Source organism: Prosopis cineraria, unplaced genomic scaffold, assembly GCF_029017545.1.
Source record: "Prosopis cineraria cultivar Desert tree isolate PC_DT_omini unplaced genomic scaffold, ASM2901754v1 PC2, whole genome shotgun sequence".
NCBI classification, from domain to species: Eukaryota; Viridiplantae; Streptophyta; class Magnoliopsida; order Fabales; family Fabaceae; genus Prosopis; species Prosopis cineraria.
In genome coordinates this window covers 14773481-14795917 of record NW_026555333.1, presented here as the reverse complement: position 1 = coordinate 14795917, position 22437 = coordinate 14773481, and the positions used below count along the sequence as shown (strand labels likewise).

General features: G+C 31.9%; 2 protein-coding genes across 9 annotated transcripts; both read right to left on the bottom strand.

Moving 5' to 3' along the window:
* Positions 1 to 3429: 3429 nt before the first annotated feature.
* Positions 3430 to 5552, bottom strand: LOC129302067 (probable E3 ubiquitin-protein ligase RHC2A). The gene has a single exon (XM_054940739.1). It carries the CDS (start codon positions 5134 to 5136, stop codon positions 3952 to 3954), a length of 1185 nt encoding a protein of 394 aa, XP_054796714.1. The 5' UTR covers positions 5137 to 5552; the 3' UTR covers positions 3430 to 3951.
* Positions 5553 to 12520: 6968 nt separating this feature from the next.
* Positions 12521 to 18153, bottom strand: LOC129303325 (pentatricopeptide repeat-containing protein At2g22070). 8 transcript variants are annotated; one of them, XM_054942574.1, is made up of 6 exons: positions 17721 to 18153; positions 16845 to 16942; positions 16079 to 16147; positions 15925 to 15976; positions 15210 to 15264; positions 12521 to 15093 (listed from the first exon to the last, which is right to left on the bottom strand). In XM_054942574.1, the coding sequence occupies exon 6, from the start codon at positions 15027 to 15029 to the stop codon at positions 12672 to 12674; it is 2358 nt and encodes a 785-aa protein (XP_054798549.1). In that variant the 5' UTR covers positions 15030 to 15093; positions 15210 to 15264; positions 15925 to 15976; positions 16079 to 16147; positions 16845 to 16942; positions 17721 to 18153; the 3' UTR covers positions 12521 to 12671. The 8 variants fall into 8 exon arrangements, with proteins under 8 accessions (XP_054798549.1, XP_054798546.1, XP_054798547.1 ...); XM_054942571.1 differs by having other exon boundaries at positions 15210 to 15976; XM_054942572.1 differs by lacking the exon at positions 15210 to 15264.
* Between the last annotated feature and the right edge of the window lie 4284 nt (positions 18154 to 22437).

The following is a 22437-nucleotide window of genomic DNA, read 5'->3' as shown; positions in this document are numbered from 1 at the left end:
AGTCAATTCAGTTGAAAAGGATTTGGTTCGTATCTCACAAAATAGTGATGTCAAATCTCATTATAAAGGTTGTTAAACTCGCGAGTTTATATAAGTTTGTGACGAGAATGTAGACTCAACATAAACTCAGATTCTAAACTTGAAAGAGTTTACTTCTATTAATAAATTAACTTTTAAAAGTACATGATTAAATAATTAAAATATAGAATATAACTATAATTTGATTTAAATATATTTTAAATATAAATCATTGAAATTAAATTCTTATATATTCATAGATTATTATACTCAACAAATAAATTTTAACATAAGAAAACTTAGTTTTAGTATTTTTCTTTTCTTTTTTATTAATGTTAGATTTTTTTAGTTTTATTTTTCATTAAACCGAATTCTATTGTTTTTATAAATCAAATTTTACATAATATATATTTAATTGCTCAAAGTTTATGAGTGAATTGGCACTATTTTATGAGTTAGAAATGTAAAAATAGTAAACTTAAAAAATTAATTCATGAGTTCAATTGAGTTTTATCAAATCTAAATTTATGAATAAGTTAACATAATTTTGTTAACTTAAAATGAAAAAAATAATAAATTCAAATACTCAATTCAAAAATTTGACAACAATGCCCATTGTTAATGTAATAATATTGTTGATAAGTAATTTATAAATATTTTTTAAATGTTGAGACATGTCCTAATTCTTATGGGCCCCGAGACTCAACTTACTTAACAAATTTTTCATTAAAAAAAGCAATTATGACAAAAAAATTATTTTTTTTACATACTAATCATAATTTCAAATTTCTTTTATGGGTTGTTTCTAATTATAAATACTTCTTTCAACTGGATTCGAATATTGATTTGTAGGATTAAGGAAGATCAACTTTTTAAACTAGACCTAACCTTTTTAAGTAAACTTTTTACATCAGTTGATTTTTTGAAAGCCAAATTGAACCCAACTAATGTAGTCGAGCTAAGCCGGCTTAACATGTGCCCAGATCTCGAAAGCAATTCTATGAAAGCCAATTCTTCATTTTATACATTATAATCCTTAAAGAAAGAAAAGAAAAGAAGCTTCTAACATTCTCAACAAAGCGCAATTTTTTTGTTTTTTTCAGGCAAGAAAATCAAGCTGACACACTGACACAATCAACTTGAAATTCATTCACGAGCGAAATCAAATGCATTTAATATTCTCTTGGACTGGAAAAAAGGAGGACTTTCTTTGGTCGGGAAAAAAAAAAAGAGGAGGACTTCCTTTTCCAAATAAATCGGTACATTCTCTCCATGGAATTGGAAGCACTAAGGTACTGTTCAGTGCGTGGCACTGAATGCTAGGGATTGGGGCTGGGGGTTGGAGTTGGAATTAGGTTAAAATAATCTAACTTTTAACATGTTTGATACAAATCATTTATATGAAAATACTTAAAACCATCACTCTTAATATTGCAAAATTAATCTCAAAATTGAAATTTTGATAACTAAAATACTAGATCTGACTTGCCGTCCTCCTCCGTCAACCTCAACCTTGCAAATGTTGCAACATGTTTACCCGCATATAACTCCAGCGTTAGCAAGGGAGGAAGAGATCATTTTTTGGCTACATATGTAAAATAAAAGATAGAAATTGCTTCATCAAATGTGAAGGAGTAAAAATCAAAGTCAGAGAGATGCAGAACATCGATGAAGAATGAGATGGAGGAAGAGGAAAGATCAGAGTTAGACACATTGTCACTGGAGTAGGACGCCGTTGCAATTATCTTCCACGATCTGCTTTGACTCACATAGATCTGCTTTGACTTCTCCAGATTTGCTACGTTTGAAACTAAAACTAAGCAAAGTCTCAGAACAAGGTTCAATTTGTCAAGATGATTTGCTGTTGTAGAATTGGGTTTTCATCTTTGAAGTTCTAATGATTATGAAGATGTTGTTTTGTTTCAGACTCTAGATTTATTACCCACTTTTGCATTCTCTGCCTTTCAAGCATTCAAACTGAAACTAAAGCTACGCCGCCATAGTCATAACTCATAAGCTAGGGTTATAATTTTTGTAAGGGAAGTTATAATTTTTTTATAATTTATATTTAATTATGTAATAAAATAAAAGTAAGGATTTCCTGTAAATATTATTTTATACAAAATATATTTTTAAAGTCTTACACTCACTTTTAATATCAATACCAATTTCAATTTTTTTAAATTGAAATTTGTGTACCAAGCCTAACATCAACAGCATCCATAAGGTCCCTTTCCACTTTTCCTAATTTCTTGAGCATGTCTCCAACTTTGTCGTTAAAATAGCTCTCACTTTGAACCACATGGAGCCCACGCCCAATACAAACGTTTCATGATTGATTGTTTATTTTGACTGTGCATAGATGTTTTTCAATTATAAGTAATTATGTTCAAAGTAAAATCTGATATTGAATACATACACTTTTCGTAACAAAGATGATTAATTTTGTTAAGAAAAATTACTTCTTTCAACTCGACCTAATCTTGTTGGGTGCACATTCCATGATTATTATTATTATTAAGAAAAATATAACTTTAGATTCCTATATTTTTTTTAATTTTATTATTAGCCTCTATATTTTTTTTCAGTATTTTAAGTTCCTACATTTTTATTTTTTAATATTTTATGTCTCTCCATGAATAAAATAAAAAAAATTTGGATAGACCTCCAACACACAAAAATTAAATATTGAGACTTAAAATATTAAAAAATATAAAAATTAATAATAAAATGTGAGTAAAGTGAATCCATGTAAAGTTATATTTTTTTTAATTATTATTATTATTATTATTATTATTATTATTATTAGTTTTTGTCTCCATTCTCAGACTCTAGCCAGCCAGCACTGACTGAATCTAAGTAAACAGAAAGATAATGGATACTTCAAAGAAGAGATACAAGACGAGCATGATTACAAAGTACTCACTATAATCAAATATCAAAATATTTTTGGACTGAATGTTGGAGATAGAACCAATAATTTGCATGAGTCAAATATTTAGGTCACTTAATTCATGTTAAGTTTATTTGAATTAAATTTAAAATATTTTACTTTATTAAAAAAAATCATATAATTAAGTCAGGCAAACCCATCAAGCTTGTTAAAAATTATTAACTCTATATAGATATAGAGTTAAAAATTATAACTGTTGGATTTATTTAAACTGAACTCAATTTAAATTGAACTTATTTTAATCATATTTAAAATATCCTATCATCTATAAAAAATTCATATAAACAAGCTCAACTCTAATTGTTTTACCAGTGATTTCAGGTTTAACTCGAATCATCCGCGTCAATTGGAGATGAACGAGCTTGCAAGTGTGCCCCACCTGCTCCTGATTTTTAACATGATTCTACTTTCAATCAAGTAAATCGTATAGGTGCAGCGAACCAAAAACATCAGAGAAAAAAAATAATCAACAATGGATTGCTGTGATTTGGCAGGAGAGTGACAGACTCATGGGTCGGGTACTAGACATTTATATAGTATCAACAACAATCTTAACCATCAACTTTGAAACATGACCTGATGAAGCTATAGCTAAAGAAATACAAATGTGATGACTTTCCCTTCCCTGTCACCACAAAAGCCATATACAGCACACGACTCTCTGATCTCTCTCACTGCAGCTTCATTTCTTGCTCGCCGACACATACAAATCAAGCCCTTTACATTACAGCGTGCTTCGTCCCACCCAGTTCCCTTGTGCACTTTCACCACCATGCTTTGAATCTAGACTAATTCCCTATATTTACCTTCTCAAGACCAGAGCCCACTTGATACTTGGACAATATCTAGAAGATAAAAATGGGGATTCAGTGTTCAATGTATAAATAACAAAACAATCTATTGAACCAGTTGAGGAACCCAGAAGCAAAGTTCTGATTTTTCTTCTTCATCTTCTTCATTTTTGTTTTCCCTCTGTTATGTCACCAAGGTCTGGTTCCGCCATTGCCGTCCAGAGACCAGGTCCTTCGGGAACGTGTTGTGGTATTCACGACGGGACGATAACGAGAAGTACTACTCCTGAAGGTTCGAGGTTCTGGAGAAGAAGATGATGATGATGATGATGAAGCAGAGGGGTGAGCTCGAGCTCCAGGAGTGAAGCAACCAAAAAGATTGCGAAACATTTTGCGAAATCCTCCAGCTCTTCTGTCCCTTCCTCGATCCTCCTCCGTCGTCGACCAAGTCACCCTCCTCGGTTCGCCGCCGTTTCCAATACCACCGTCCATTTCTGTATACACAGCAGGAAGCTCACGATCAGAAGAACTTCTTCTCCCACCAGCGAACCTGCCCACAGCGAAGCCACCGCCGGGAAGCCTCCAAATGGTTAATCCCACGTTGTCATCGTCGTTCCAAGTGAGGGAATGCCCAGAAGCGTTAACGTTCTGCGTATCTGCCGGGAGCTCCTGCCGGCAAACAGGGCAAGTATTCCGGAGCGCAAGCCACGGCAAGATGCATTCCGAATGATAAATGTGCCTGCAAGGCAATTCGCGAGCAGTTGTGCCCGATTCAAAAGGCTCCATACAGACGGCACAGTGTGATTCCGTCGCCAGATGATCCTCATGAATCTCTATCGTCGGCAATGAATCGATAGCGGCTTTGGAAACCGGAGGTGGTTCGTATCGAGAAATCCCGTTCATTTCAATCTGAGAAAGCTGTTCCAGAAGCCTGTCGATTCCAGATCCCAGAAGCATCTCTGACATATTCGAAGGCAAAGGCCGGAGACCGGAACCAGAGCCGTCTTCGTAGTAAAGCTCGAACCCACGCCCGTGTCCTCCACCGGAATCATGACTCGCCCGTTGAGGGGAGCCGCGGAGCACGACAACCGGATTAACCATAGCAAGATCGCCACCGCTCCGACGAGCCCTCCTCAACGCAGGACGCAGAGTCTGTCCAGAATTGGGGTGGTGGCGGTTGCCGATCATGTACATGGAAGCCGCCGGGAACCTCCGCCGCCGCGAATCAACGATGGAGGCAGGCCGAGGCATTTGCTCAATCTCCTCCACGAATCCACTGTCGCAGTCGGGACACACCACAGCGTCCTGCCTCCGCACCCTCACAAACCGACTGCATCTGTAGCACCAATAAGAAGATGACGTCCCCGAAGCCATCTGGATCCCACAATACAATATTCACGAAACGTATGTTACCAATCCTCCTTCAGTGAGACAGAGCCCCAAACTTGAAGCTCAAAAAGTATCCAATCCAATTCCAGAAAGATTCAAACTTGGAGCCCAGAATCTTGTTCAGAACGAAAGCCCCATCAGAAATCTCAAGCTCGGGAAATCATTGGGGACCGTTTGGACTTCGGGGGCACAAGGAAGAGGAAGGGAAGGGACGAGCGAGCGAGCGAGCGAGCGAGAGAGAGACTAATCTGTCGCGAGGAGAAGCTTAACAGCTCAATGGGTGAGGCCTTGAGTGTTGGAATGACATTGCAGGAATGAGGTGGCGACGTTTTAATCAATCAAACGTTGGTGTGTGGGTGTGTTGTTTTTCTGTTGCAAAAATGGAAGTTCTTTTAATAGGAATAAAGGTTGCAACGAAATGCAGATTTGGTTGTGAAGAAGAAAACAGGAAAAAGGGTAAAAAGGATAAAAAGGCAAATTTACTAAAAATAAAAGGAGCACGCGCCCAAACAGGAGCACGCGGTGTGAACAGAGAGTGGTCGTCATGAATGATTTTCGAAGAGGTGGCCTACGTTGTTGTTCGACACTTCATCATTTGGTCCATCGGCTTTCTCGTGCTCTTTCTTTCATTTTTTACGCTCTCTTTATTTTTATTTTATTTCCGGTGCAACAAGGTGCTTCTTTTGCCGCCTAAGACAACCATACTCCAGTTAGTTTCTTTTAGGTGTATAATCAATTATTTGATACCAACTAAAAAAATTATCTGATATTTTATAATTATATTTTTTTTACAAATACTGTTATCAATACTGTTTTTTTTTTCTTTATTTCTTCGTTAATCACCATCTTTAGGAGCGAACTTTTTTTTTTCTTACTGTTAAGTTTTTTTTTTAATTGGTGGCAATTATATTCCAAACACGGTTATTAGAGATAGATACATTTTTCAGTAAGGATTTAAATTTTAATTCATCACATTCTAAGAGATTATTCTTAATCTTTTGCTAAACCCAACCTTTTTTGGTTAAAAGCATTTTTTTAAAAAAATAATTACTATCTAAATTTTGCAAAACGTCTTATAAATATGAATGGCAAAATATTTTTAAAAATATCATATAAAAAAGGAAGCCAGTGATTCTTTTAATGTGTATGATCGATTTAATTATTTATCTTGAAATTCTAAATTTTACAAGGCTGGATCTGTATATCGATAAAACTATAGTGGCATTTAGTATCAATTGCGTTCTTTGAGTTATTATTACTCCAGACGGTGAGGATGTTATTGGATAGAGGCTTGGAGAAAATTGCTGAATACCCAACAATTTTACAATAATTACCTTACGCTAATGCAAGACGTTGGGATTAAGCATTTGGCTAATATGTTCATGGAAGACTATAAATGGACTGGAACAGTTAGGAAATACTGGTATTCAAGTTCAAATACATGAATCCTATAATATGTCATTTATATATTTAACGGCGGCTTGTGAACGACTAGCGATGCATTCTTTTTTTTTATAAGATATTTAATTATTTTGCACCAACTAAAAAAATTATTTGATATTTTAAAATGATCTTTTTTTCACAAATACATTTTATATTTTTATCAAATACTACTTTCTCGATCTCTCTTTCTCTTATTTAATTAAAAATATCATTTTAGGAGCACTTTTTTTTGTGTCTATATTTTACAAAGCCTCTTATAAATATGAATGTCACAACAACCTTCTAAAACTGTCTTATAAAAAAGAATTGAGAAAATACAATATTCTTAATATACATATATAATTATTTTATTTTTTATCTTGAAATCCTCAATTTTACAAGTGTGGATTAGTGGATCCATATATCAATAAGCTATAATGGCAATTGTGCTTTTACATGCATAAGGAGCAATTAATTCATATCATTAATAGCTTATGAAGAGCTGTTAGTGTAGACATCAAAAACTTGTCAAACCCAATTTGACTCAACTTGACTCGTTGGAGTGAACAGTTGCTGCCGAATTTGGTTTCATGGCTGAACTGCTTGCTTGTGAAAAGGCTATTGAATTAATTTTTACCTTAAATTCTGAGTTGACCCATCAACATTTTATCCTCACTTTCATTTTCTAATATTTTATTTTCATTCAAGATTTATATACTGTATTCATTTTATTTATTTAAAAATTTTGAATATCAAAAAAATAAAAATGTAGAGATTCAAAATATTAAAAAAAATAAAAACCTATAACAAATATGAAAGGAATCAAAAGCTATTTTTTTAAAAATAAAATAAAAGTTAAAAGAAAATATGTTAGAATATAGTCCTGCATATTAATGGGTAGCCTAGCTTGACTTTTTTTTTTGGGTGTTTCTAGGTTAAAACGAGGTCTTATTTTAGAAAATTAAACCCATTTTATCGTTAAGCTAACTATCGAGTTGGGGTGGTACTGCAACTCAATCTATGTGCATCTATGAATCATACAACTCCATAAGCCTTTTATATTTTTATATTGATGTCGACATTAAAAATAGTCTATAAAAGAGTAAGATATTGAATATATTGAATTTCTTGCAAGACCAACTAATCTCTATAATATATTGTCTCAATTTTCATTTTTTTTTCTTAAAAAATATTTGAAAACTCTGAGCAAAGCAAAACATTTAATTTGTCCTACCCTTTGTTGGTTTAAAAACATTTTCCTCTTTAAAATTTAAAGACTAGGTCACCTTATTTAAAAATTGCAATCATACTAATTAAAGAAAATTAATATTAACTAATATCAATATAAAATACATAGTAAATCACATTAGTTACTAACCATAAATAGTACAATTCATTTTCCAGAGTTGATGCAAAGCGTGGAAACGAAAGTCCTACCTCGCTATTACTTCTTATATTTACCACCAGCATAAGGGGGGAAAAAAACCACCACGTTTATATTTAACTAGTAACATCACCCCCAAAAATTAAAATAATTACTTTCTCAATCTTTAATATTAACATCATCTATATCAAGTATAAATTAAATACATATCAAACCAATATTAATATTCAATATACAGTATAAAATACCCATAAAATCTTATATTATTCATACCCAATGAAGTCGCTCGTGAAAATATTGGGAAAATGTGCTTAGTATGTTTTAAAATGATGTATCATGTATTATAGATATTTTAAGTCAAGAATTAATTTTCATTAATTTTATTTACAGCCTTGAATAATTCTGACATGTTGCATGTGTATGCTTGATTCATTCTTTTCTTTGTTTTTTTTTTTTTGGCCTGATCTTGATTCATTCTTTCAACCTTTAGACAAAATCCAACATTTTACCTGATCAATAATATATAATCCTTGACAAAGTAAAGAAACTACATAAATATGACAGCCTATCTCTGCGCCCACATCTGATTCCAAAATTCTCATTACCAAATGTTGACTTTGACCTCATTCCCACGCACATCCTTTCTTCTACTAATTAATTCCCTTGGTTCTATCTTTTTCTCATATTTTGCTACTATCTGAATCTGATTGCGTCGTTCATGAGGAAAAAAAAATCAAATAATACATTACTTGAAAGATTAAAAAAATAAAAAAAATGGATTTTACAATGTCATATCTATTGTGTTACTTTTTTTCCGGATTCATAAATTAAATGAATCTAATTTGCACTCGTTGCAATTTTATTGTTACGATTAATTATTTGTAATTAAGAAAAATGTATCTTAATCAATATTCATCATAAATGGTTGTATCGGGTTTTCCCACCCCTGTGTTATTTCTAGTGAAATAATATTGTCGGGACTTTTACTTGATATTTTGTCAAAAAAAAATCATAAATAACAAAAAAAAAACATAATTATACGATACTTTAGTTTAATCATAATTTGATATAGCTTTTTTTGAAAAGGAAAAGATGAGATGAACTTAAATCAAGTTATATATACAATGATCAAGAGATATTTCGTTTAACTGGTTAAGAAAGTTGAATTAACCTATCTTAAAATTTTAAATTTGAATACTAAAATATACAATCGTGTTAAATATATATGTCCCAAACGTCCTCCAGATATCTGTGAGACCAACGCAGGTGATAATAGTTTGAATGGAAAGCAGTAATACGTCCAAATTTCACAGGATACGTGAGTGATGGAATAAACAAAAGTTATATACACAGTGACTCCATCACCTGGGATTCTTCGGTCTACTTATATTCAGACCCTCTCAATCCCATAAATCTCTTGCAAGGCGAATGTCCAGTGGATCAACCATCAAGGGCTGATAATTCGGAGATAAGGGACCTTATTTATGTTGATTGGGAAGTCCACATTCTGATCTCTCCAAGACACCTGATTGGTTGTGCGGATTATCTAGCTCGTGATGCCTATGGATCTGATTTTGTTACTGAGCTGGTTTCGACGATCCCCCCTGGATGTGAATCTCTTTATTGGAAACAAAGGCAATCTGCGCCTGCACATTAGTATTTTTCTGATCCTTTTGTAATTTTTCTTTCCTTTTTCAAGCTGTGCTTGCCTTTCCATTGTGAAAAACAAAAACAAAAAAATACTGACTCCATCCCCTATAATTTATAATTAAATTTGAATTTTTTTAAAAAAAGTTATCTCTAACCTAACCCTTTCTTATAAGAAAAAAAAAAAACTCATATATTTACACTTACACAAGCATGTCAACACCATGTTTAAATTTGAGACCTCTTCCAATTAATGGAAGTGACACTACTATTGAAATAGTAATTTATTAATAATTAAATTTGATGTTTACATCAAGGTATGTCAAACCAGACTGATCATTGAATCGATTATGGCATTAGGTCATGGGTTAATGGTTTAATCAAGGTTGAATCGGAGATTAAACTGGTTATAATTAAAATAATATAATTTAAATAAGAAGACATTAATTATAAAAACACTCAACTAAATCCAACCACTTAAAATTTAACAATAATAAAATATAACATTTTAAATATCTATTTTTATAATTATAACACTTCAATTATTAAAAAGTCTAAAACTAATATTCATCAACACCAAAGTCATCATTAACTTCATTTAAATCTCCAGAGATATTATGAGTTGAATGAAAAAAACAGAACCACTAGCAACATTATTTAGGCAAAGATGGGGGCTCTAGAATATTCATGAATTCATCACCTATAACAAACAAAAATTAATACTAATAAATGACATTTCAAGAAATTCATATACTTATATGAGACATGATAATAGATGTAATAAACCTTCATGATCCCTCTCAAGAGTTGATGGAGCAGCTGTGGTTTCATTGTGAATGGCATTTTCAAGATTTGCAATATTTTGATAATCAAACAACATGATTTTGGGAGCTTTGTGAACAAAAAATAATAATCCAACCAACTTATCAACCCCTTGAGTTATCTTGGGTTAACTATAAGTTGATTGGATTACATCGGATCAACCATTGATTGGGTTAGATGAAAACCTAAACCAAAAAAGAAATTGGGTCACCGATTTATGAGTTGACCTGACTGATTTGGTGTGGGTTTCCATAACATGATTTACATACATAGTGAAAATAAAATTGTCAATTGAAAAAAAGTATTCAACAAATTCCAATGGTAACATACAAAATATAATGATTATATTTAGATTTAATGAACGGCCAATCCAATAATAAGCAACAAAGAGTTCACGCCAACTATACAACTATAGTATTAAAAACTGTATTAATCTAATTGATTGAATTAGTACATATTAAATTAATAATTTGACTAATTCAATAAAATATTTTACTTATAACAAGTTTCATCATGATTCACCTCTTAACTTTTGAATTAATACTTTAAATAGTTCAATAATCAATCAAATTTTAAGTACTTTGATAAACTCAATAAAATTAATGAAACGTGCATTTTAGTTCATGAAATTTGAAGCATTTGTTTAATTGCGAACATATGATGACCAAAAGAAAAGGCTGGGTCTGCATAAAGGAATTGCGGCGGAAATCTCAATGTTCAAAGGACATTGTCGGCATTAGAAGATTGGTATCCATATACAGACAGTAAATAGCATGTTCAAAGAAGAAATCATAACCGTTGCTCCAAGATTTACAGCACTTTCATTGCTAAAGTTGAGATATGATTCTCTTCACAAAAGTCAAAACGTCCTGACCTAACCTAGAAACTTTGGAAAGAAGACTCAGATATCAAATTCCAAATAATCAAAAAAGCAGTCGTGTATGTTCTAACCTACCAGTTTTTGATTGTGAAGGGAAACTTCATTCATCCGAAAACAAAAGCACATAGTCCGAAAGAGAAAAAACAAACCAAACAAGAAGACAAAGACCAAATACCACTCAAAAACTACCTAGCAGGTGGTTGGTTGAAAAGATTATAATAATAATAATAATAACAATAATAATAATAATAAAAGCTTATGAGCCAATGTGGTAAGATGATCTGTCATATAGTTTTTCTCTCTACATATAAAATTTAAATAAATAATCTACTTTTTATACAGAAATCTCCTTGTTATTTCAATGATTTTCTTCAAAAGATGATGACTGTAGTTGTCTTTTATAATCAGCGATATAGTATATGTACAATCACAAAAACCTTACACAGACCTGAATTCTTTTTGCTAACAAATCTCAAGACCCTTAAAGATACCATAAATCTCAATAATGATGGCGGGAAGATACCTTAGCTTACAGTTGAAGCCCTGGATCTAATGTCCACTTGCAATTCACGAGTACCAAATCAAAGAAACTACTTCGTAAAAGTTCATGAGTGGCTCTCCACCCAAGTTGTTTCGTCAAACAAGAAATCTACTATTGTTAAAAATTTAAAAAAAAAAAATCAACAAACTCTAGCATAATTGGTATATGGTTGAATTTTGTTAACTATGTTAACTGTCGATCCCTAACTGTGTATGAAAAAGATTTTTCTTTTTTGGCCAAAGTATGAAAAGATTTTGTTGAAAGAAACAAAGCTCACTTCTCTTAGTATGCATTTGGATTCACTCACGCTTATATTTCAAAAGTAGATTTTAACTTTTCAAAAGTGAAATGTTGTTTGGGTCTCTTTTTCAGATAAAATGTGCTTTTAAAATTAGGTTTCAGATACATTTGAAACGGAAAATTAAAAGGGATTGGTCGTTGGCTCTCAGTTGAGGACACCCCTGGCACCCAAAAAAAAAAAAAAAGCTTTTCTTGTTTTTTATTATTTTTTTCCTCGAATTGCAGCTGAGCAAGGTTAACTGTAAAGATGAACAAGAAGTTTTTAACAAGCTTTTGGTCTGCATATGATGCATCTTCAGTATACATATGTATAGCCTTTAAAGAATATCCAACATGGAGCGACAAGATTCTATACTAGCGATGCTATCCAAAATGGTTAAATGAGATTTCATCAGCAAATTACATTGAATCTCAAAGCACAAGGAACTATATAAAGTTCTTGTCAAAGTTATTTCTTTTACGTAAGCACTATATCTTTGATGAATCTTGCCGTCACATTCAACTTGAAAATTTCGCCATTTCCTCTACCAATAATCCAGACATGAACAAGAACCATCCTTGAAATGGTGAAAACGGGTAGCATCTCTTACTATAATCTCTCTGGATACAAGCCTAGATATATATTTTATGGCAGAATGGCAATCACTACAAACTCTAAGATTCTTCATGATCCTCAGTGTAGTGTTCTCTGGAGTATTTATTAATGCAAATGCAATAGCAAGTTTTTCACTATGATGTCTAAGGATCTGTTCCTTGACCTCTTGCTCAAGATCATGTAACACAGAATCAGTATCCGGAGTGAAGCCCATTTTCTTTATCTCCTCCCATATTTTTGAAATCATGTTGTAGATAGCATCTTTCTGTGGGTGAAGCCCATCTTCAACCCCAAAGACATGGACTTTGTTCTGGATTTGTACCCAACTAAACCCTTGTTCTTTTTTCACTGCATTATCCTTCATTGACTTTCTAACTTTTGCAGCTTCTTGCCACTTCCCAGAGGCTGAAAATGTATTAGCAAGCGCTGCGTAAGCCCCACTATTGTTAGGATCAATAAGAAGCAACTTTTCAGCTGCCACTTTAGCCAAATCCACTTTTTTATGAACCCTGCATGAAGCCAAAAGAGAACCCCAAGCTATATGATCGGGTTCAATAGGCATATTTTTAATAAAATTATAGGCTTCTTCAAGCAATCCAGCACGTCCTAAGAGGTCAACCATGCATGCATAATGGCTATGGGTGGGCTCAATATGATGAATGGTTTTCATCAAATTAAAATAGCCCTTACCTTGTTCCACCAAACCCACATGTGTGCAGGCAGATAGCACACCAACAAAAGTGATGTGATCGGGCTTTATATTAAATTTCACCATTTTTTCAAACAGTTCTATGGCCTCTTTTCCAAGACCATGCTGAGCTAGAGCTATAATCATGGAAGTCCACGACACCGTATCCCTGTTGCAGCATATTTGTTTAAACACTTGCCTTGCATCTTTCACACTTCCTGCTCTTGAATACATGGTAATCAAAGCATTACCAACAGAAATTGATGATGCTTCACCTGATCTTATGGTAGTGGCATGAACTTGCTTACCAAGATCCAGCGAAGCCAAGCTCGAAATAACACTTAATATGGCAGCAACAGTATAGCTGTTTGGCTTCGGACCTTCGCCAATCATTGATCTGAAGAGCTCTAAAGCATTGCTTATTAAGCCGTTCTGCACATAGCCAACGATCATAGCTGTCCATGCAACTACATCAAGGCCTTTCATAGAATCAAATATCTCTCTCGCTGGCTTTACATCCCCAATTTTGACATAGCCATCCAATAAGGATGTAAAAGCTATAACGTTGATCCTCGAAGTACTAGTTAATTCAACAATTCTTTGAGAAAATTCAATGCCACCTGATTTTGCATACATTGAGATTAACGCATTTATCACCATCTCAGTGACATGCATATCATTTCTTATTATATGTGCATGGATTTGCTTTCCAAATTTCAAGTTTTCAAGATTGGCACAAGCTGATAATATACTAGACAAAGTGAAATTATCTGGCTTCAAGGCAGAACTCTTGATCATATAAGAGAAGGTTTCAAGAGCTTCTATGTCAAAACCCCATCGATTGTATCCAGAGATGACTGAATTCCAGGACACAACATCACGCTCAGTCATTTGCTCAAAAAGAGAAATAGCAAGGTCAAGTCGACCAAATTGTATATACATTGAAATCAAATTATTCCAACTAGATGTGTTTTTCAGACTCATCCTGTCAAAAATAACCTTTGCTGTGATTGAATCTCCTGACTTTGCATACATATTAAGTAAGGAATTGGCTACAGGAAGGACACTGGAGACCCCAAGTTTCAGAACAAAGGAGTGAACCTTCCTACCAATATCTAAGGCTTCAATTGCAGCACATGAGGAAAGAACATTTGTAAATGTGAACTGAGTTGGCAAAATTCTATCTGAAATCATCCTCAGAAACAGCTGAATTGCGTTATTAAAAAGACCCATCCGGTTAAAACCCACTATCATGGTAGTCCATGAAACAGAATCACGGTTAGGAATTTCATCAAAAACATGATGTGCAGCTTCTATGTTGCCTCCTTTGACTAATGCTGAGAGAATTGTATTCCAAGAGAATGTACTCTTCACTGACATTTCATTGAACAGAAGGTGAGCATCAGAGACAGACCCAGTTTTGGCATAGAAGTTAACAAGATTGTTCATCAAGAAGATGCCAAGGTAAAGCCCTTCTTTGATGACTCGAGCATGAACTAATCTTCCAATGAAGAGGTCTCTGGATTTGATGCCTGCTTGGAGGAGATAGACATAGAAATCTGAACGGGAAGCAGCAATATGTGGGTTTGGGTTCTCCATCACCACACCCACAAATTTCAAATCGTTGAGAAATTGATAAACTCACTCTGAGACTTGAAAGCATCTAGCAACAAAAGAGACAGGCATGATGAAATATAAATGCATCTAAAATATTAAAATAAAATCTCAATTTACCAACTTGTGACATACTGCCAAGAAAATTTGTACAATATCACTAACCTTAAGTTTGCATTTTCATGGATTGTGAAGTATACTCCATTTATAACTCAGGTTACTGCATCAAAGGAATAACCCTTTTTATTTAAATTTTAAATATTTTGTTTTTTAATAACTAATTAGGCACCTAAACTCCACAAATTGTAATTTACGTTTTTTTTTTACCCTTCTAATAAATCTTAAAAAAAAAAATATTCTTAACCATGCTCTGATGCCATTCAAGGAATTTTGTTGTCGAGGGACTTCAACTAAGTTGTGGTGAAAGTTTGTTCTGATCCAGAACAAGGGGCAAACCGGTATCTTATACCCAAACCTTTGCAACCAAAACCAATCACTTATTTGCAAAATTTTGACTAAGTTATTTGGCCTCAATACAAGACCTTATTAAATTAAGAACGTATTCAACTATAATAAATGTTCACCTTCAATTGTTAGACCATCGACCACAACTCTCAAATTCTAAACCTATGATGAATACAGAAAACCTCCATAATGCATACCATTCACTCATTCAGTATAATCCTACCACTTTACATTAGTTCCAACATTAATTCAACACCAGTATACTACCAATTAGTGCGATATGGAAGCAAAACTGTAGATTCGCTACACCATCCAAGATAGGGTGACAAAACTCATAAACAAATCACAAGTTAAATTTGCTTCTTAGATCCCTTCCATCAAGTAAACACAATACACAGTATAACAATAGCACTACCTTTCAACTCTGATCATCAACAATGGGTCTTTTACCTTTGACCATATCTCAACTACAAAAGTAAACATATCAAAAGCAGTAAGTTATTTACAAACATCACATGTACGGTGTAGAAAGTATATACACCCAAAACCCAATATATATATATACATACATTTTACACTGGCCACAGCTTGGCCACACGAAGTCTACTTCACTTGTCCCTTTCCAGATGAAGCCTCACCTGTAGATAAAAGATATCCCACAACAGGATGAGCCTAAAAGTCTGATAGAGCCCAACTCTAAAATTAAATGCACAACAGAAAGCTATAATAGCAAGCCAATGATGAGGGAAATGCTGAGGTTTTGCTATTAATGACTGAATAACCAAATCAGTGTTACAAAATGGCTTTCACTGATTCTGGCCAAAACCCTATTCCCTAACAAGTACTAAGAATATAAGAACAAAATACTGAAACAGTCCCTAGCTGGTGTTCGAGAGACCAGGACTCTCCTCACTTCCGTCTTCATTCTAAAACATTCTGTCTGAGTCCCTCCCAAAACAAAGTAAAACATTAAAGCAGCCCAAAAGGTAACTCTAGCATCTGAACTAAGTCTATAGCCACTCTACAAGCATCATTACTTACTCCCGATTATCAGGAACCTTAGGACAATAGCCTTGAACTGCTGGATCTTTCCTCTTTGACCCCTGTCTCCCCCTCAATTTCCTCTCACATGTTTTGATAAATTTTCCAGCTCTATCAAAGTCCTATCAACATACATGTCCTTCCAGTTATGTAATCATGCAAACGCTCAGTACTAAAAAATCAAACCACTCATAGTTCACCAAAAAAAAAATAAATAAATAAACTTGCCGTTATTTGTAAGATTAGCACACACGGTAGAAGAGAGATATACTATCTCAACCCAAATTCAATTACCATCAGTCATCCATGGGAAGGAACATCTTCCTTAGTCCTTACCCTCGCTCAAGCACATACCGGTATCACAACATTGAAGGTCCATGAGGAGGCTCAGCCTACAACCCAGACATCAATAAGCAGTCAAGTAAACTACATATTGTAGTCATGCGCACAACATGTCATGAACAATAATAAAATATTGGCCACGATTTTATTCCTAAGTACCAATATAAAAGGAAAGACAAAACCATTACCTTAATGAGACTTATTTAATCACCCCAGTACAATAGTCACAACGCAACAAAGAAAGTCCGTTCCAATTTTTTTTTTTTTTTTGGGGGGGTGTTAGTGGCGATCAGATCCAATTTTTTCTCTTTCAAAACACATTTGAAGCACACAATATGAAAGAACCATATCAATAACATGTTAATCCGGGTTAGCAACTTAATTAGGCAACAATACCAACTCTTGAATGTGCATAGCCCGCTCCATTTCATCAGCTCAAAAACAAAGCAAAACAGCCCCCAGACATAGACCAAAATTCCATCACATTGAATAACTCATATTTACCTAAAAATGTTTCGCATACAGAGCTAGGTTTCTCAGCCCTTCAAGAGCTAAAATTTTTTGCACACCAAAATCCATGAATTCAATTTGTATAGCTTAATTTAATCAGCGCAATCAACACAATTCCCAATCCAATAATTCAAGTCCAATAAAAAGGTAATTTACCTTATGTTCTTCCTATTCCCCCCACTCACTCATTCATTCAATATCTTAAACTTACTTTGCTGTCAGTTTAGCACCCATTTCTGTCGTTATAGAACAACTCATGGGGTCACGGTTATTTTTATTCAACAACCAAACTTGAATCCTAAAAAGGTGGGAGGTTACCTCAAAATTCAGCAACACAATTATCAAGCGATTTTGTCTTCAGATTCCACCAAAAATCCCATCTTCCTTCTTAATGCCACAGTAGCAGCCCATATATAGAGTAGAGCAAACGCAAATAAGAATGCAGATGATATGCCTCAACCGAGACTTTCATATTTTATGACACATAGAATGCCTCTTGCCTTCAGTTTATGCCACTTGCTACACCCACACTCTGCACTTGAAATTTATGAAGGACGTCTAAAGCTTTGCTTCTTAATTCGACCACATGCAAGGAGAAATTGTTGATAGAGCCACGGCAAGCGTTTGGGCGCTGTCTCCCCGCTTTTTGTGCGTCGACCAGGGAAAGCGTGGTCGTCGTCTTCTTTTTGCCAAAAGCAGGAGCCTGCAGGTCACACTAGTCAGGTTTACGGCGAAAACCGAAAGCAAAGCAAAAGGGTATCCGTTTACGGGGCTCATTAAAGTAATTTTTCCCTTTGGTTTCATAATTATACTTTATCCCAAAATTTATGTTAAAAACTATCAACTAATGATTGGATAATTTGCTGACCCAGTAATTCTGCAAATAATTTTCCAAACGTCAAGTTTGTTTAAAACATCAGAATTTCTTACTTATAAACTCAACGAAGGCGGAGCCAGAATTTTTTTTTTTTAAAAGAGGTCGGGAGAAAAAAATATATGTAATAATTAAAATAAAGTTAAATTTATAATATATCACTGATGTAATATAAATATTTTAATATATACATTTATATTTAATTTTACACATATATAACAATATATTTATTTATTTATTTTTTAAATTTTACTCATCAATTTTTCAGAGCACAAAAATCATAAGTTTATGATTTACTGTTTAATTCTTTCAATTAATAATTGTAGTTAATAAGTATATCAACATAGTGTTAATAATTGTAGTTTGGATACTGAAATTAATTTTAGTTGTATAAATTATCATAAAGGACATTGCTTTTCAAAATTAAATTATTGATAAAGTTATATTTAATATTATTAAATTTGTTAAACTTTATTTAAGAAGTAAAATATATAATTTAACAGTAAAATTGAATCTATAAACAACCTCTTTAGAATTTATTTCAAAATGTGATTATAGCATAGTAATCAATTATCAACTTTTTGTTGCTATTTGAGTAATTTTTCTAAAAATTGATTATTTGGGTCCAAAATCGATTATAATGTCAATTCAAACAGGCTGAAAAGCTTTGTTTTTTAGGCAGTGAGGTTCGGGAACCTACCTGACTTGTTAGAGGCTGATCTTGATGGCTCTCTTTCCTGGATACGATCCAATAAATGAAAATTACAGTAAGAGGTATTTGAACTGATGAGAGAATCCAATATACCACCCCGCACGGCTCCATTGGAATTATACTCTGCACATAGTTCATCATTTTCGAAACATGTAAGATTCAAAGTAGTTCCAATGGCATTTAACGATCAACTTCACTAAAACAATGTTCATCTGTTTTTGTTTCCAAACATGTTATTAGAAGTATCATGCATCAGCTGATTAATCGCATGTATTTGAGTATTTTTACTGCGTGAGTTTGTTCTTCGTGAATAAAGAATGGTGCAGAACCTATGCCAACTAACCATTTGCACTAGCACGCTTCAGAGATTTTAAAATATAAAATGAAACATTTTAAAAGAAGGATTAATTATGCTATTTCGAAGGTCCTTTATTAAAATTTTGTAAATTTTTTGTCACTCTCTATTTCAATTGATTAAATTAAAAAAATAAATAAAAAGAAGTGCTCGTTGGCTTGGATTCCTCAGGGCACAAGAAGACGCCAAATTAATCAAATAATATTTAACTTTGGAGAATTCTTTCTTTCTTTTTATACAATTAAAAAGAATGATAGTTTGCTTGTCTCATTCTTCAAATACAACAAGGGAGTGAAAAAAAAAATGTACACTTTGCTTTGTCAAACCTTCTTTTAAGAAAATAAAATTTCATTTTGAGAGACATTATGGAGTTTAACTTCATTAGCCCCCCACTTTCAATGTTTTTGTTCTTATGCTGTAATTTTCCGATTCTATTCCCTGAATCAATTCGGTGCTTGCCACACAATCCATTGATATTTACATAATTGATTTTTGCGAAAAAAAATACGATATATAATAACAAGAGAGAAGAGGAGAATATTCTGAAGAATGATCTGGAAAGAAAAGAGAAAATATCATGTAAGGATTCGTGAGATAATTTAACATAAAAAAATTAAAAGATTATAAAATATTACTACAAAACAAGGGATTGATTTTAAAAAATATAAAAAAATTATAATACCCTTACTTCTTTTAATAAATAAGTAGCCATTTGTTATTAATAAGTATCCATTCATATTTAATAAAAAATTATTCACTAATTAATAAGTTTAAAAACTTGGAAGAGCTTAGTTGTAGGAAAAAAGAAGTGTGGATCATGTTTCAATTAATAATTGTAGTTAATAAGTATATCAACATAGTAATGATGCTCGATTGTCACAAAATATTTATGTTGATGAAATCAAATTATATTAGATTAAAAACCATTCACATAATAAATTTTAATAACTTGATTATTTAAAAAGTAATTTTTTAAAAAAATATCTTAACTATAGTCTTTTAACTTTTGCATAGGTGATTTTATTGTAGATGTCAAGCATATAGCAATTAATATATATTTAATTTTTTATTGCAATGTTTGACAAAATTTATTAATAATAATAATAATCATAATTTCTTTCATCAAATATTAAACGAAAGCAAAATAAAATGACATCAATATTTTAAGAATATGTGTAATATTATTTTGTTGAAAATAAACATATCCCTTGACAATTATAACTTCAAATTACTGAAATAGTTACATTATACATATATAAAAAATTATATATATATATATATATATAATTGATATGAGAATTCTATCTAATATCTCAAAGTTTATATAATATACTAATTTAGGAGATTAAAAATATATAACTACTATATTCTATTAAAAAAAATTAAAAAGTTAGGAGGATCTGCCCCTGCTAATCCCCCTTTGTCTCCACACCTAATTATTCAATGATATTGCCAAATTTGAATTTAGAGAAAATTTGCAAAAAATTATGGAGAATGTTTTTCAGCAGTGAAAATTCACCACTGTATGAAGGAAAAGGAAAAATTATATATGATACATTAGGAGGGAGAAAAGCAAATTGTTATTGTGAAAGTGAAATATAAATTAAATTATAAATAAAAAATATATTTTTAAATTTGATTATAATGGTTGTTAAAACTTGATACATTTTAGGAAGTTATGATAAGGGTATTGGCATTCAAGGGCATGGTAGGTTTACAGTTTGCAAAGCAGATTTTTGCCAAACTGAATTGATTTTTGTCAAAAAGCTACTTGAACTTGTGATTACATAAATAATTTTTCATGTTGCATATTTTTTGTTTTGTAAACCGAGGTAGCCAAATAATTAACACATCATGAGTCTGCAACCTGCCATTGATAATAACAATTCTAGGTAACAAGTTCAAATTAACTAAATTTAATGTTCGTGTGATGCACAATATTTTAATCTATAAAAAATAAAAATAAAAATTTTACAAATGATTTTAGAGTACTTATAATTTAGAGTAAAATATGTTGTCCTCCCTTTATTTTACCTTACTTGTATTTTTTTATTTTTTTTATTTTTACAATTTATACAAATCTCTCTTAAAATTAATAGATAAGCGTTCCTTTTATTTTTAAGTTTTCACTTTCATTTATCCAATTGACAATTACATCACATGTATTGAGTTACAATGACTTTTTTAAATATAAATGTTATTCAAAAATTATTCATATTGTCCCAAAATGTTGAAATGATATATGCTTTTAAATTTTTATTCATTTTTAAAATTTAATAATTATAAAACTTATTTATTTATTATTTTAAAAAAAATTAAATATAGAAATTAGTTAAAATGATATTTCAAATACGTATGTAAGCAAAAATTAATGGAATATGATTTTTTTGGTTAATTAATGGAATATAATTAATATAATAAGAGATAGATCAGTCACCATAATTTATGCTTATTTTTATTTATAATTTATTATTTGGGTAAAATAATTTTAAATTATTTTTAAAACAATTAACTTTGTATTTTATTTTACAATCTATTATCCTATACATATAAAATTGAAAAGTAATAAATTATTTTATTTATAATTTGTTATTTTAAGTAAATTAAATTTTAAAATAAAACTCATCAGGTTATCTATGTACTTTTTGTACTTTGTCTAAATAAATTTTTAATTTTATTACATATTTAACACCTATATATAAGTTTTAGTAAGAATCTTACATCCTCCACCAATTTATTAGGGATCCCATATCTATATTTTTTTTGAACAAAATTTCTATTAATTATTTTTTAAAATCAAATTTAAAAAATAGAAAAACAGTATTTAAAACACTGAAAATATACACTATTTTGACGTACTTTATATATATATATATATATATATATATTGATATAGATTATATTGTCTAGTTTTAGTTCGTAATCTATTTGTACTGATCCTTTACTGTTGATATATTGTTCCGTCTTTCATTCAAAAAATACTAATAGCAGGCCATGAAATAAAAAAAAAAAGTATTTTGCTTGCAAAAGTAGAATGAAAGCGCAGCACAACTGACAAATTGCTAACAAAAAAGTAGTTAAAATTTCTAACTTC

Excerpts from the sequence above, each read along its gene's own strand:
- LOC129302067 (XM_054940739.1), bottom strand. The coding sequence starts at position 5,136 with ATGGCTTCGGGGACGTCATCTTCTTATTGGTGCTACAGATGCAGTCGG.
- LOC129303325 (XM_054942571.1), bottom strand. The coding sequence starts at position 15,029 with ATGGAGAACCCAAACCCACATATTGCTGCTTCCCGTTCAGATTTCTAT.